The sequence below is a fragment of the Ovis canadensis genome, chromosome 1 (assembly GCF_042477335.2).
Source record: "Ovis canadensis isolate MfBH-ARS-UI-01 breed Bighorn chromosome 1, ARS-UI_OviCan_v2, whole genome shotgun sequence".
NCBI classification, from domain to species: domain Eukaryota; kingdom Metazoa; phylum Chordata; class Mammalia; order Artiodactyla; family Bovidae; genus Ovis; species Ovis canadensis.
The window spans coordinates 88,305,393-88,323,133 of record NC_091245.1 but is presented as its reverse complement, the minus strand read 5'-3'; the positions used below and the strand labels follow the sequence as shown (position 1 = coordinate 88,323,133).

The 17,741-nt window shown below is 36.2% G+C and overlaps 1 protein-coding gene across 10 annotated transcripts in view; it reads left to right on the top strand.

Moving 5' to 3' along the window:
- Window positions 1–15,767, top strand: part of SLC16A4 (solute carrier family 16 member 4) — a 32,434-nt gene extending 16,667 nt beyond the window's left edge. For 6 of the 10 annotated variants that reach the window (XM_069573725.1, XM_069573739.1, XM_069573730.1 and 3 more), the window contains 4 exons: window positions 339–854; window positions 3,240–3,451; window positions 4,446–4,539; window positions 13,175–15,767. In XM_069573725.1, coding sequence (XP_069429826.1) covers window positions 339–854; window positions 3,240–3,451; window positions 4,446–4,539; window positions 13,175–13,335 — 983 coding nt within the window. In that variant the 3' untranslated portion in view covers window positions 13,336–15,767. Of the gene's footprint in view, window positions 1–338; window positions 855–3,239; window positions 3,452–4,445; window positions 4,540–4,921; window positions 5,045–13,174 lie in introns of those variants that run through there. The other 4 variants (XM_069573750.1, XM_069573745.1, XM_069573756.1 and 1 more) reach the window with 1 other exon arrangement.
- The last annotated feature ends 1,974 nt before the right edge of the window (window positions 15,768–17,741 follow it).

The following is a 17,741-nucleotide window of genomic DNA, read 5'->3' as shown; positions in this document are numbered from 1 at the left end:
CTAACATTTGAAATATGACTCCCCCTCTCCACCCCAACCAACACACCAAAACATTTTTTTCCTTTAGTACAAATAACTCCTCCCATGCCACTTTTGGTATGGCTTTCTGGCTATCTCCAAAGGTCTCCCTGTTTTCACAAAGATACAGCAGTGTGTATGGCTAACAGTTAAGTCAATGGATTTAAATACTTTCAGCTAAACTCAAACACAAAGCAGTGCTTTCAGGAATTATTGTACTATGAATATTTAGTTGTGGGGCCTCTTCTGAGTCTAAGGATACAGAGTATTGTGAAATCAAAGAGGTAATTTTAGCTTCTCAATTTTTCTCACCTGTTTAGGTGCCCTTATATTACTTGGAGCTATCACACTGCATCTGGTTCCTTCTAGTATGCTCTTGCGACCCATTCATATCAAAAGCAAGAGCAATTCTGATATTAAAGATGAAAGTAGTTTGTCTCCAAGTGGTCCAGAGGCAGCATGTGGAACAGAAACATCATGCTGCAATGAGATACAAGAGCTGGCCATCAGGGACAGTATTATGCACAAGGAACGACGACCAGGTATAAGTTTAACTGTCTCACAAAATCAAAGCAAAGAGTCCAACAATGAACAAAACAGAAATGGACTTTCCCAAAAAACTAATGAAGAAACTTATCGGAAAAAGGATACTTCGTGGAGCTGTAAACAAAAACTCTTTGACTTTTCTCTCTTTAAGAATCCTTTTTTCTACATATTTACGTGGTCTTTTCTTCTCAGTCAGCTGGCATATTTCATCCCTACCTTTCACCTGGTAGCCAGAGCCAAAACACTGGGGATAAACATCATGGATGCCTCCTACCTTGTTTCTGTAGCTGGTAAGAAAGCCTACTTCTACCTTACCCTCAAAAGGAAAAATATATTCTACAAAAATTGGTTACATTTTATTAAAAAGTTGAAGAAAAATAATATTTTTAAAAAGGAGTTTTGGGAGGGCCAGGAAAGCAAGTCTTTTGAAGCTGATGGGAGCAGCAAGCCTTCCCGTCCACAGATCTGTCACTGCATCTTGCACATAGGCTCTCCCTACAAGACAGTGGATCCCAAACCAAGTTTTATTTTCATAGGTCAGTAGCTAAGTGGAAACAGTCATTTTAGGAAGTAAAAAAATCTGACATAGACAGCACAGTGCAGTGGTTGAAAGAACTGGTTCTAGACCTAGATTTTCCAGGTTCAAGCTTTTGCAGTGTATGACAGTTATGACCTTGGGCAAGTTACTTGCCGCCTCTGTCTCTTGATTTCCTTATCTGCAATATATGAATAATAGTATCTACTCTCGTAAGGTTACTAGGATTAAACAAGTAATGCATGTAGAGTTTAAAATAGTACCTGAACTATCATTAGCATTCAATAATGCTTTAGCAATATTTGTAGCTGACAATTTTCCCCCTTTAACTCATAGTAAAGGGATAAGACAAGTATGTGTATTTAGGCTAGTCATTAATGGATTGGCTAACATTTAAATTGAACTAGAATGAAAAATAAAACCAATCATTTTAGTTGAGTATTTATAAAAATAAATGGAAACAGAATGCTTGATCCAGAAAATATGGATTCTTTCAGCTGACAAAACAGGGAATCTAAAAAAGTGAAAATGAAGGAAACAGAACTGCTTTGCACTACCTGGAAATTCTCAGTAGCACATTAACTTCTCTCTTGCTAATTTCTGGAAAAGACTTTTACCAAGTCCTTGCAAAACTGACAGCACCCCATTTCCAACTGCTTTGGTCAAATAAAACTTGTGTGCGCAAGAAAAAGATACATAGCTAAACTGATGTTTTCCACTGAAATGTCTGGTAGTATCAATTTAGATCAGAGTAGGGCTTTACAGGGCTTCCCAGGTGGTGCTAAGGGTAGTGAAGAACCTGTCTGTGAATGCAAGAGACACTATAGACTTGGGTTTGGAAGATCCCCTGGAGGAAGGCAAAGCAACCCAGTCCAATATTCTTGCCCGGAGAAACCCATGGACAGCTGAGTGTGGCAGGCTATGGTGCACAGGGTCACAAAGAGTTGGACATGACTGAAGCAACTTACACACACACACACGGCTTTACAACAAGGCCAGAATATAATAGTTTCAATATACATTCTAGGAAAAACCTGTAAAAACAGATAAGGCATTTTAAATACCTTTTTGTGGAGCAATTTCCATTTGAACCATAGAAGAATTTTAAGTAAAAAACAACTGCAGCTCAAGCTTCTCTCGGTGAAAATCTCTTTCAGTATTTAACTGGTACATTACATATAATAGAATGAAGGATAAGAAGGTTCTATTACCATGAAACTCAGTAAAAAATGTTATTCTTAAATTTTATTCAAATTACACCACAGCGCCAACATTCAAAACATGATTTCCCATTTCCAGACTTCCTACATATTTTCAAGTTAACCATAATAACCTTTGGAGGACTTAACTACCAAAACCTCATATGCAATTTTAAGAAAGTGTCTCAACATCTATTATTTTTTCCAATGTAAGACTTTATTATTTATACTCCAGTCATCCACCATTTGACTTCCCTAAGACACTAACCTGTGGGTCTACTAATCCTCAAGAAATTTCACTTCCTCACCTGTAGGACCTCTTCAAGGGAGGCCTACTGAGCCCAGGGTCTTCTATAATCTGGTATTCCCAGTTTGGTGGTATAAGGTTTCCAAACACAATCAGAATAAACAATTGATGACTCTTCCACCCAAATCTGGAGGGGTTTTTTCAGTATTTTATTAAATGTTTAGGTACAAAAATGATAGAATCTACTGATACAAAGGAAATCAGCCCTGAATATTCACTGGAAGGACTGAGGCTGAAACTCCAATACTTTGGCTACCTGATGTGAAGAACTGACTCATTGGAAAAGACCGTGATGCTGGGAAAGACTGAAGACAGGAGGAGAAGGGGACAACAGAGGGGGAGATGGTTGGATGGCATCACCGACTCAACGGACATGAGTTTGAGTACACTCTAGGAGTTGGTGATGGACAGAGAGGCCTGGCCTACTGCAGTCCATGGGGTCGCAGAGTCAGACACGACTGAGCTGAGCAACTGAACCGATACAAATCAAACCATTTTTTTTTCTCATATGTCCTAGCCACAGGGTGAATGAAGTCTTACAACATAGGAAAAGATGCCTTATGCATTTACATTTTTCAAAAGGGCTAGAAAAATGCAATTGGGATTTCATAAGACCTTTTCAATACTGTTTCAGGTATCATTGAAACAGTCAGTCAGATTATCTCTGGATGGGTTGCTGATCAAAACTGGATCAAGAAGTATCATTACCACAAGTCTTACCTCATCCTCTGTGGCGTCACTAACCTGCTTGCTCCTTTAGCCACCACATTTCCATTACTTATGACCTATACCATCTCCTTTGCTGTCTTTTCCGGTGGTTACCTGGCATTGATACTTCCTGTACTGGTGAGTAGACACACTTGTTAATGTTCTTACACCATTTAGTAAAAGTATGAAGAATCATCTCCCCCAAAGAGAAAACATACTCTATATTACTTTCATAACTAAAAACAAAAACAATATACCCAAGGCCTCAGAAACCTTGTAGCTACATCCTATCCAGCTATTCATCTTATCTTGTAAAAAGGGATGATGAGAGGACTAGCCATGTGGAACAGGAAAGAAGCAAAAGCAAAATAGGGAACAGAAGGATTCTACTTTATCAGTCTCCCAGGTTAGGCTTCTATTCTTTACTTCAGCTCCACAAATTTCTTTGGTTCTAGGATACATCTGGGAAGAGTTCCTTAAAAGAAAAAGGGGCTCCCTGACAAGTGATGACCTCTTGTTGAGAGAAGTTCTGTATTATTTTAACAGGGATATTGTGCTTTTAACTCCTCTCCATCTTTATCCCAAATGGACATAAAATTCTAGAGCTGAATGGAATGGAGTTGTAGAAATACTCAGTTTTTCTTGGAACCCCATGGGTCCTTAGAACTAGGTTCCCAGTGCGCTGGAACATAATCCCCAGGAATCTCTGGGCCTGGTATCAAGATTAGCATAAGTGGTGAAGAGTATTACGAGGCTTAAGCAAAAATTAAAAGTTTCTAACACTTAAATCAACTTCCTGTGATATCTGATTTCTTATAAACCAGTGGTTGGTACTCAGCCATAGGTGGACTGAAGAATACTACTATCAGCTCCAACTGTAAATATCATTTCCTAACAGAAAAGAGCAGTGAGACTCAGGGGGAAAAATATCCCTGAACTAACTAACTAAAAGATTTCTAGAAAGAAATAAAAACCAATGGTTCATATCAGGGTAGAATGCCATCCAAACCATCTCAGAAGCCAACTGTTCATAGCTTGAGACAACATACACAGTATTTTATCCCTCTGTAGGTAAAAGTCTCTGTAGAATACCACCCTCAATATGGTTAACACTGGATTCTAATCCCTACAGGTTGATCTGTCTGGGAATTCTACAGTACACAGCTTTTTGGGACTTGCAAGTTTCTTTGCTGGGATGGCTGTCCTTTCTGGACCACCTTTAGCAGGTAACGGCTCAGCCTTAGTAAACTTCAATCACAATGAACCAAAATGTTGATCCATGATTAATGGTAACATGGAATGACAATATTAGATAGTTAAAAGAAACTGATGATCATCTCTGCTGTTCATGTACCAACTCGCACAACTCCATTATGAAACCAGGAGAATCTGAGGGTTAATTCACCAGATGTGCACTAAGCAGATTTCAGTCTTGTAGCAGGGACTGTGTATGTATCTACTTCTCTGGAGAGACAATCCAGAGTTTTATGAGATGCCCAAAGGCATATGATGCTTACAAACAAAAAACAAAAACTACTAGCACCTTTTATCTAAACATCAGTCATTACATAGCTTGAAAACTGCAAGCTTGATCCCTTTGCTTTTCAGACGTGCCTTAAGACTAAATGCCAGAACCTGTGCAGAGGACATGTGCGGCCACTAGAGACACATTAAGTGTAAGCACAGTAAAACTTAGGGGAGTTCTGTTTTTAAATAAACTTTAAGACCGAAGTATTGTTTTACATTCACTTTTTACCTACTGGAACATAAGACTATTAAAAGACTAACCACTCACACACAAATATTTTTAGGAAACAGACTTAAGCCTTAATATCTTATGCTATAGGTTCTCAACTATTGAGAGCCTATAAGAATTACAGTATATAGAATATACTATATAAGACATTAGTAAAAGAATTATAGTATGCAGAATTACAAATTACTACAGCATTTCTAATCATCCACAATAAGGAATCCAATCTAAAAATTACTTTTGCTTCCCTCAGTCCTGAAGTAAGACAGAAAAGGAGTGGGATCTTGCTCCACATTTTTTTAATGTTTTATAATGACATAAGATTTGCACTTCTATAAACTTGAGACCGAGAAAAGCAAATATCAAAAGAAAAAATATAAAAACTTAAGAAATTATTACTGAAGGTAAAAAAAAATGTACCACTAATCTGAGGTTAAATTTCAGTATATCTATCTAAAGAAAAAATGTACACAAATATACAACTAAGTCCTGATTTGAATTTATGAACACACCTCTTTCCATGAGGTCAAACTTGGCCAATAGGCGAGAATTTTATAGCACAGAATTATTATATAACAGGGAGTGGTAAAAAAAAAAAAAAAGACGAAACACTAGAGGCTCCAAGAAGAGTTACTCTATGTCTTGTATCCAGGTCAGTGAAATAGAGGAAAACAGAGTTCAAATACAGTTTGCTGATGAATTTTTTCAATCTTAACCCTTCTTCGCTCACTGTGCCAAAGACACTTTGGAACTTTCTAAGTTCTGTTAAGCCAAAAACATCGGAGGTAACAAATACCAGGGCACAGAATATATTATTCAAATGATAATGGCAAGTAATAAAACTACATGTTTAGAGATACACATTTTTGTATACATTTAAAATGTTTAACAGTTCAATGTATGGGAAGACAACACAAGCTTTGTGAGGAGTATTACTTACAAGGAAAAAGCTATAGATGTACGTGTAGGTTTCAAAACTAATTTGTTGGTCTTTAAAAAAAAATTTTTTTTAAATAAAAAAGGACCACAGAGCAGATCAGAAAACAGAGTGCATCACTTTATTGTGAAATTTATTTCACAAGCACACACACCTATGTAATAGAAAATATATATATGTGATATAAATACATTTCTTATTGTGAGTCAAAAGAAAAGTTACAAGCCTTTTGTTACCCAATATCCACAATATCCTAGCACCATATCTAAGGATAAAGACAGAGCTCATGGTAGAATTTTTACCTGCTAACTTTCAGAATACTATGTAGGCAATCATAAATTTTATAAGTTCTACAAAAAAAGTTAAAGGAAGTGATAAGGCTGTTGCTAAAAGCTTAAGTATCGATTTTTAGTCTGGGAGTTGCTCAGAGTATCTTAAACAAGATTATGATAATTGATATATAATTCAGTTAAGTTTCCTTCTCTGTATCATGATCTCTCATTGACTACAAAGTTGTGCTAGGCATCCTGTTGAAGGGAGATTTCAGGATAGTCCTTGCTCCTGTAAGTCACTGTTCTGTGAAATGACAAAGAGGATTTTACAAAGGCTGTTATATTTGTCCCTAACTTCCAGCAGCAACTACTTAAGAACATCAGAAATAGTGATTTGCAGATCCATTTATCTCTCAACTGGTATGGACAGTTATATTATTGTCTTTAGCTTTAACTAAATTGAAAGGCTTACTGGCTACAAAATATTTTTCTAAACCAAACTCAGATCTTCTGAACTGTATAAGATCCTCATTTTATACTTACCTAGATTTGTTACTATCAAATTAGAAAAGTTGAAATTCCTATAAAAATTACAGGTATTACAAGTGAGCAATCGAGCAAAGAGTAAAATGTTTCACAATAATCCTCAGTCAAAAGACTAGTTAAAAATGGTACATGAACAATAATTTTCTCCTTCCTGTATGGAAATGAAAAAGAAAAACAAGTTAGTCCTATACAGCATATTTTAATAACTCAAGGAAAGGGGGAAGGGGGGGAAAGCATAGGACACCCAAGGAACCTATTTTCTTAAAAAAAATGTTTTAAGAAAAAAGAATGTTTAAAGAAGTAAGAAAATTATATATACACTTTTTGTAACACATAATTGTTAAGAACTACAGTAGCAACAAAATTCTTTATCAGATCTTGACTAAAACTGACAGGGATTGAAATAAATTAGTAGTTCTAAAATTAATCCCCTCACACACACACACACACACTCCCCACAAGGGATCACTCTGCCCACTCCACCTCACAGCCCTCCTTATTCTTGTCACCACTGAGCAACAAATTCAATTTTAGTTAACAACATGACCTGCTTCAGAATGGGTCAGCTGACCCAAGTGTAGGTCAAACGTCACTGTTCATCCAAACCCAAATTCTGTTTTTTTGCTGGTAGATGCCATCCAGAACTATACACTAACACCAAGATGGAAGCTTGAAAGATTGTGAAAAAATAAAAAATATTAATATTTTTAAAACAGAATATACATTTCCAATAGACCTCTGTTAGCAATATAAGTACAAAAATAGTGCTTTGGGCAATATATCAATACAAGACAGATATACATTACTTATGTGAAATTCCTAATCTTGTACCCTAGGGATTTGACATATGAGCTCAAAATGCTTTGGACTGTTCAGTTTCATTTAAAAATAAAAACACCAATGGCCCATATTAGCTGCCTATAAGACAAATTGAGTATAGTTCCCTTCTTCCACCTACCCCTCCATTTCCCAAATGATAAATGCATATATTAAGCTAAAATATATTTTTATATTTGAATCAATAATGTCTGAAAACTCACTTAAAATGTCATAGATAACTTTTTTGTTTTCACCACCAAAACTTTATTTTCCATCCATACAGTCGAGATCTCTCTTATCCATTTAGCCCTCCCCTCTGCCCCTTTGCCTATGATAACCACTACTCTGCATTTACATGTTTGTTTGTTCATTTATTTTTGTTTGTTTCATAAATCATAGCCAGGACTTAACACTAGGACTTCGTCTAGAATGTTTCTTTCCCTCTTGCTATCATTTTTCAACCTCACAATTCATCAGAAATACCATGGAGCAAAACTGGTTAATTTTGCATCAACATTTTATCTGTGTTTTACAAGAGAAGACAATGACTAAAATGGAAATTCATCCATCTAAGCCTGTCTCTCTATTAATGCAAAAAAGTGCATCTCTTCATGAAATGAGATCATTTCCTACCTCTATTCCATCCTTATTTCAGATACAATGTTAAACAAATATTCCACCCAGTCCTCACTCAAACTTTTATCAACCATGCGCTCTACAGTTTTACCAGTCATCTTAGCCTATCAGTTGAAAATTTCTCTATGGCCTAAAATTTTATTTGGAAAACAAATACACAAACAACCTTTTGGTCTGCTATAAATCCCTTTTGGATATTAAGGGTATGGGGGACAAGTAAGAAGGCAGAACAAAGCTCCTTATCCCTTAAATCCTGAAGAATATATTATACTCTGAAGAGGCAAAAGAAAACAAATCATTTATTTTGATTTATGATTTAAATCATTTATTTATCCAGTGGTTATTTTCCCCATAAACAACAAACCTCACAGAATTTTAATTCAGTATCCCTAAGATTAATGAATCCCTATAAAAACATCAAAAACAAATTCCAAACAGCTCTCTACTGTGGTTTAAAAAAAAGAGGAGGTAGTCCTTCCCTTGCAAGGCCAAGAAATCAAGTTTCAACATCCTAACACAGACCAAAATCCTCTTAATAAAATTTATAACACAGAACCAATAATTAAAGCACTACCAGTAAATCTTCCAGCAAACTTCCATCACAGGATCTTTAGGGAGTTCCTATCTTAAAAGACACTGAGGTTTATATCTGCTAAACCATGTTTCCCAAGACTTTCTCCCCTCATGGCACATATAGGAAATATTTGTACAGCACACCCAAAGTAAAAAGACAAGGCTGCTAATAGCCAGGACCCCAGGAATGTGAAAAGATCATTACCTCTGTACCTCAGAAGTCTAGCACTATGCTACAGCCCAATAGCTAGCTAGGAGCTCTAGTTCAACAACAGCAAATCACTTACAGAATTCTCAACTAGTTTGAACTACTATCAAGGAACTTTGGAATTAAGGGCCTTTTAGGAGTATTTTAAATCTTAACTAAATGACCAATAATAAACTTACAGTAGTAATCCTACTGTAAAGGATTTATAAACCCAGCTAAAAATCACCTTCTGAGCTATCACAGACATGAATACTTTTTAGGCAAGATGTCAGTCATTTTTAAACATGTATGGTTTAACCCATAAAATGATAGAGTAGTTTTAAAATGATGACATTTTAAAAAATGAATTTAGAATACTATATTAAACACCAATCTTGAAAGATTCTAATCCTTTTTGCCTATAAGAAAACTGGTTTTCAAAACTGTTTAAGGAAGCTGAGTCCTATCTCCCCAGTTGTTTTAAATTATCACAGGAAACATTATTTGACATTTCTGTCCAGAACAAAGGTTACACAGTTATAAGGATTTGGACCCCAACTTCATTGTACGTAAGAATCAAATGGGTGCCGCCTAGGAGGAAGATGCTTAGGAGCCAACGAATTTGCACAATTAACATGCATCTTAAGTGTATCTGGCACAGGTAGTCTGGAGACATTAAGGAAATGCTTAGAGGGCACTTCAGCTTAGGAAATCTGCACCAGCAGCCAGTACTCCTCAGAATGTTGACTACATACAGTATTCCCTAGTGTGGAGTGGAGGCTCAGATCCATGCATGCTTTCCTAGACTGTAGCTGGTATTCTCTGCCATTCACAATGCTTTTGCTATGACCAAAGAGAAACCCAGTCTTAAATGTCAATTTATGTGTGTATTTCCTTTTAAAAATGATTAGAATGCAGTGGTTTCCAAACGACCAACAGTAACCCTGAAACTCATTAGGGCTGAAAGTACATTTGTATACAGCTACTTCATGCTATTATTAAAAAAGTACAAAGATCTAATAAAATCAAACCAAATATACCATCTTTTTGTTTGTTCGTTTTTGACTGTGCCTGGCAGCATGCAAGATCTTATTTCCCTTGCACTCTATAGGGGAAGCATGGAATCCAACTGAACCACCAGGGAATTCCCTATAGAGTCTTTTTTTACTTTCAGTGGTGGGGAAAAGCTAATTATTCCAACAAGAGAGACGTTTGGTTAGAACAATGAAGCTATAAATTTAACTTAGCTAGTTGTTGTTTAGTCCCTAACTCGCGTCTGACTCTGCAAACCCATGGATGATAGCCCCTCAGGTCCTCCTGTCCATGGAATCACCCAGGCAAGAATACTGAAGTGGGTTGCCATTTCCTTTTCCAGGGGATCAAACCCACGTCTCCCGTGTTGGCAGGCAGACTTTTAACCTGAGTCACCAGGGAAGCCCCACATTTACCTTGATTATGAAGCTAATACTTTCACAGGACAACAAATTAATAATAATACAATTTAGTCGTCTATCTCACTTTTCACCTATTTGCTATTATAAACAGCATCATAAAACTACTCAACTGTACATTAATATCCTACTGAATGGCAATTAGATCTTAGAGAAATAATTTCAAAATATGCAAATCTCTCAATTCTCAAGCATGAACAGGAGAAATAGATTTAAAACAAACTGTTTCATTAAACTTTGCACTGGAAATTCCCAGGCAGTCCAGTGGTTAGGACTTGATGCTCTCACTGCCAGGGACCTGGGTTCAATCCTTCGTTGGGGAGCTAAGATCCTGTAAGCCACATAATACAGCAAAAAAGTAGTAATTAAAAAAAAAAAAAACAATCTTTGCATGGAAATAAAACTTTTGCATGGAAGGAGTTCTATAGGATGCTAAATAATTCCCTGCCCTGCTAAGAAAATATACTAAATATATCTTAATCTTTAATGTTTCAGAAACAAGATTCTGACTTTAAATGTGTGTGAAATGAATGGCTTTATAAGCAGTTTTCTCTCAAACTGTTTAAGTCCCTCTAGGATTTATAAAACAACTCATTTTCACTATTTTTAGCTTTATCCTCCTGACCCTTCAGCAGCACTAGCTACCTCCTTGTCCAAGAACTTCTAGTCTTTTCCCAGAGTATAACTTCTAATACCCCTGCTATGTATATACACTCTAAAGGACTAAGGGAGGGGTGACAAAGGATAAAAGGGGGTGCTGCTGATATCTAGCTTCTCCTTTATAGGCATTTCTAGAAAAGTTAATTAGAATGGTCACCTGTTTCTTAGATATCTAAAGGTCAATCAACATAATACAAAAACATGTGAGTAGGTTTCACTATCATGCTTATCTCCAAGAAACATTTAATTGAGGTCACTGATCAAGCAAGGAGTTAGTAAGTAGAAGCAACTTAAAGTTAGCTGAATTTACATAAAACATCCCATTTATTCATTACAATTAGAAAAGGAAACAAAAAGCTAATAATGCAAAGAAACAAAAATTAAAAGTATTTATCAGAGCCAACTAAGAGAACAGAGGACAGGATAGGAGATAAAGAAATACACAATCAGATAAAAATTTTATTTTAATCAGACCCAGCCAGTGAGAAATCACGTTCCAAGATATAAGTGAAAATCAAAAGACATGACGTCAGCTCCATGCAGGCAGATATTTTCATCCATTTTTATCCAGATATAGTCTTAGTACCCAGAACTGTGCTTGCATACGGTACCAAAATTTTTTGAATAAATGATCAGAATAGCCTTAAGGTTTTTTTAGGATTTTAAATATAAATACTTATAAAACTCATATTATTATAAGTTTGCATCTACAAACATAATATGCATACAATAATCTAGAAAAGATTGTGAAACCCTAGAGGTCCTAAGCTCTTTTTAGGGAATCTGAGGTCAAAATTATTTTCCTAACAATGTGTTAAGTCACTTCAGTCATGTCCGACTCTTTGCGGCCCTATGGACTGTAGCCCACCATGATCCTCTGTCCATGGGATTCTCCAGGCAAGAATACTGGAATGTGTTGCCATTTTCTTCTCCAGGGGATCTTCCTGATCCTCAGGGATTGAACCTGCATCTCTTGTGTCTCTAGCATTGGCAGGCAGGTACTTTACCACTAGCACCACCTGGGAAGCCCTTTCATAATAATTTTGAGACTTATGCCTTTTTCATAGGAATGACTTTTGCAATAATGTATAAATATTGGTGCCTTGTACTAACATTCCTTGCCCCCAAATTCACTTTAAAAAAAAAAAAAAAGGCATTTCATTTAAAGTTCTAGTGTGTGAAAGTCTTTTTCGCTCAGTTGTTTCTGACTCTTTGTGATCCAATGGACTGTAGCCTGCCAGGCCTCTCTGTCCAGGGAATTCTCCTGGCAAGAATACTGGAGCGGGTTGCCATGCCCTTCTCCAGATCTTCCTAACCCAAGGATCAAACCTGGGTCTCCTGCATTGCAGGTGGATTCTTTATCATCTGAGCTACCAGGGTGATTCGAGTATGTGCCATCAACCAAATGATTCTGAGAACCCTTCAATTCTTGTTTTAAAAGAACACTTTGATTTCAGGGAGAAATACTGTCATTGTTTAACCCATTTGGCCAAGTCAGTTCCTTTTCACTTGTTCTCACCTGAACCATCCCTGCATAGCCCTTATTACAGGTGTAATACCTAAAGCCCCACTAAACTATGAGTGCAGGGGCCATGTCTAGTTTGGCTTATTATGGTATCAACACCTAGCACATTGCTGGGAACATAGAACTCAAATGTTTGTTCAGTGAAGAAAAAAAGATAATAATCAGTTGTCACTTTTTCCCTTGGAAAATATTTGTTTTTTTTTTCTTTGTAAGAATAATTGTAAAATGAAATGGTGTGTGTTCCCAATTTCTCCAACTTTCATTATAACACTGGAGATGGGCTCTGGGTCCACAATTACTTTTTCGCCAAGGTTTAAACCACTAACTCAGATGGAACTGATTCAGCTTCAACAGAAAATAAGACAGGTAAGCAGCTTGACTAACTTTCTAACGGGTCACAATACAGACTAATTACAGTAGGCTCCTTCCTTCAATGGTTCACGGCTGAGAACTACTAATGGCACGATTCACATCATTAATAGAAATCCTTCCTTCCTTATAGGCTGGTTATATGATTACACCCAGACATACACCGGCTCCTACTACTTCTCGGGAGCATGCTATCTCCTCTCTTCAGTTTCCCTTTTCTTCGTACCATTGGCTGAAAGATGGAAAAACAGTGTGACGACAAAGAGAGAAGACTGCAGTCAAGTGAGAGCCTAAAAGAAAATCTAAACTAAAAGTCACTGGAAGAAAAAGAACAGAAGAGAAGTACCCTCATTTATAGAATGAGAAGGTGAATCACGTAGTTTTTTAAGATTCCTTTTTTGCTTTAGCATTCTGAAAAACGTCTAACTGGTGGTAAGAAAAGAGTAATAGCAACTTAACAGTTTGCTTCTTAACTAGAGATAATCTTTGTTTTCTTTTCATTATTTTGTTTCTTAAATTTTCTATAATAAACATGTTTTGCTGTGCAATAAGACATAAATAAGAACTGCTAAAAACCCAAACAAGAAAACTTTATTTCAAGATTGTCTCTGAATACTATTTCTATCCATCCAATGTTACTTTTTCACTATATTTAATTATCTGAAATGATCAAGCTCACTATGTAGACACAACTTTAGAACAAGTTTTATATGAAAGTTGAATAGGTGGCTCTTAATGGTAGACAAACTAAGATGTTTTCTTAAAAACCATCCTAGTGTTCTCTGCAATACCAGTCTCTCTAGAATCTCCTTCAGCTTCTGTTATTACTATCATTATTCCATCTTTCCGTTCCTCTCTGCTTGACAGTATATTAATTCCCTACAGAGAAAAATCCAAAATGAAAGCCTGGTTTTAGCTCCAAAATGTGGCACTCTCCCACTCTCTATATGTACCTTTGTGCCACCAGTTGCAACCCCAATGGCTTGCCATTGTCCACCAGACAGTCTCGCTTATCCTTCACAATCTGACTCACCAAAGGCTTCTGGAAAACCTCTCGCAGCATGAAATCATTCTCTCCTCTGGAATCTCATCTGACTTTTAACAGAGCACTGTATGAGCCGATATGTCAATCTTCGGCATCAGTCTGCAAGATTAACAGGCCCAGCACCAATTTTGGAACCAAATTTATCTGAGTTCAAGTCTAGGTTATCTTAAAAACTGTAGTTGGTCATGTTTGAAATGTACAGGTTTTACACATAGATGTTAATGTCTAATATTCTTTTTACATTTTAGATGTAAGACAATATAAATAGTCAGAAACAGTACCCCCTCACACAAACAGGAATAATAATAAATCCAAGCTCTGCTACTTGTTACTATGCAACTTCATGAAAATTAGGGACTCAACTGCTCTTCATGAAAACTGGGACTCAACTGCTCTTGAGTCCCAATTTCCTCCTCTGTAATATGAGGATACCACCAACCTACCTCACTATGAGGATTAAATGAAAATATATTTGTACCAAGCAAAAAACTCTTCAGAAAGAGTAGCCACCAATTTCCTTTCTTCTTTCTACATCAAAACACAAGATTTAAAAAATCAGTGACTTACTAGGAACCACTCTAATCTGCCCCAGATTCCCTTTTGAGCAAAAATAGTTCTCTAAAAGACTGACTACCTAGGACAACTAGATTCTTTTCTCCAATGAAAGCAAACTATACATTGTAAGTAGAACCAACTAAACAGACTTCCCTGGTGAACTAGTGGTTAGGATTCTGGGCTAACTGAGATCCTGTACACTGTGCAGCCAAAAACAAAAAACATAACAAAACAGTAAAAGTAGAACCAACTAACGAACTCCAAGTTGAATTCTGATTTACCCAGGCTTCATGACTCAAACACAACTGAGTAGTTCTTCATCCTACTCAGTGGTAATAGGCCCCTCTAAATCTGGGTGGTGTGGATCAAGAAAGGGTGAATCCCCAGACCACAGAAAGCTAAAGACTTCATAACTAATGTACTCATTGTACTAACAATTAACTTAAAATGTTCCTATTTACTTCTGCCCTTGAACACAACAATATTATAAGATGTCAATACATTTTTAAGTAACCATAATCTAGAAATATTATCTCAGACACACATAGGGTTTCAAGAAAAGCAAAAGAGTACACCTTTCTCAAGATATCCCAAGTGGGAGGGGGGTTGGGTGTAGGGTCCCTGGTGGTCCAGTGGTTACAACTCTGCCTTCCAATGCAGGAGGCACAGATTTGATCTCTGATCTGGGAACTAAGATCCCACATGCTATGGGGTGCAGCCAAAAGAAAAAAAAAAGATATCCCATGGGACAAAGAGGAAACAAACAATAGACTTCGCATGTGTTTGCAGAAGTAGGCTGGTGAATAACCTTATATCAACATCTAATACATACCAGTCACTGAGGCAGATATATTTTATATTTAATCTTCAGAACCCTTAGAAGAAAATACTATGATGACCATTTTACAAATAAATAAAACTAAGGTCAAAGAAATTAAACACCCAGTATGTAGAGTCCTAACTCAAACACAAACTAACAGAAAACCCTACACTTTCCTTTAGACAATCTTGGCTTCTTGGCAGTATACAAGATTATGGAGTTAATTTAATTGCAAGCAGTTATCTTGTAATAAATTTGTTCTAACTCAAATTGGCATCATTTTAATATCTAGGTTGAAATGAAAAAGAGGAAAATATCTAAGAATCAAAACAAAGCCACAAAACACCTGTTATAATACAGGAAAAATGTAGTTATTAAAAAATAATATAATTATTAATTTTAAATTAATAATGTAGTTATTAAAATCTTCCAATATTCACCAACCCTGACCAAAGAAGGTAATGCTTAAGTATGGGCCACTTATAATTCCTTAATACAAAATTTTAGTTGAAATGTTTATAAAGTTTAAGAATTACCTATAAATACATATATATTTATTAGTAGAGCCATGATAATCTGAATGTAAAAGTTCAGTTGGAACTTTTCAACACAAAATTTCAATACTTTCTTTACACTTACTGAATTATTTAAAACTATTAAGATAACCGTTTCCAGCGGTTCTAACTCTAAGAAATGCCATACCATTAATGTAAAAGGAATTGTCTATATACGCTGTTCATGAAATACTGTTTCTGGTACTAAAACTCTACCTTATAGTACTTTTAAGTTTTAAACGTTCTTTCCCACCTATTACTTCATCAGCATCATGTCAATCCTGTGAGGAAGATGGATAATTATTAATATTCCTATCTTATACCTAAGGAACGAAAGCAAATTAAGACCAAGTTATTTGTCTAAAGTTACAAAGCTAATCCTAAGGGAGCCAATTGTGAATACTAATTAACAATGTTGATTAGATCATAGCCCCTGGCTTTTCTTCTTTGATGATGAGTTTAAAACTTAATAAAAGAAACAATTATATTTAAATGGACTGAAATAATCTGTGGTATTTTTCAAATAATCTAGGGACATTAACATATGTGATGCTATCTGTTTATCTGCAAAAACTCAGCTCCTTAGTACATAAACTTGCCTAATTGTAAAAGTAGCTTTTTCCATGAGGAGGAAAAAAAAAGCAGTGTATTAATATTTGAATTTAGATGTAATTTTTAAAAGAAACAGACTCCAAACCTGAGGACCTAAATTTAAAACCAAAGCCCAATACTTTTTAAAAACCTTGAGTGATTCGCTTAAGACAGAAAAAGCTTGTATGAGGCTTTATGTCCATATATTTGCCTCATTTGGCTACTCATGCACCACAAGCATCTACCTAAATGTCTCATGTTTATTACCCATAGTCTTCATATGTACAAACAAATGAAAAACAAAAAAAGGCCTTGGAATCATCTTTTAAATAAATCAGATTAAAATTCATGTTTTATTTCTATGAGAGGGAAGCTGGCATTGTTTACCTAGGATCACTGAGACAAATAAAAACAATCATTTCCTAAAAAGAACTTACTGTCTTGTACATTCTGACTAACACATCATAAAAATCTACTTTTATCCAAAACAATCATCAGTAACAACCTAGTGAGGCTGTTTCAGAGATGCAGAGGATAAGACGGGGCCTCCAGACAGAGCCAACTGTCTGGCTTGCCTGGAAATCAGGGAGTTCCTGGGACGTAGGACTATCAGTTTTAAAACTAGGACAAGTTGGCCACTCTTACCAAGGAGTAATAACACACGTGGATGTCTGGATACTTCAAGCCACATTTACCAAGAATCACAAATTCAATTTCTTTTATATCATTCAAGGGCTAGTAAGCAAAGAGAAACAAATAGGATACACAGCAACACTTAAGGAACAGAGGCATACACTTTTTAATGAAAATCCACTTTCAGGCATTAACTGATCAATGACTTGTGAAGTGAAATTTCAAAAACTGAATTAACTTTCCTGGTGGCTCAGATGGTAAAGCGTCTGCCTGCAATGCAGGAGACCTGGGTTCAGTCCCTAGGTTGGGAAGATCTCCTGGAGAAGTGAATGGCAAGCCACCCCAGTATTCTTGCTTGGAGAATCCCATGGACAGAGAAGGCTGGCAGGCTATAGCCCATGGGTCGCAACAGTCAGACACGACATAAACAAACACACACACCCCCAAAAATTCCAATTTTCACTTTTACACTATTTTTACAAAACTGACTAACTGGGCCAAA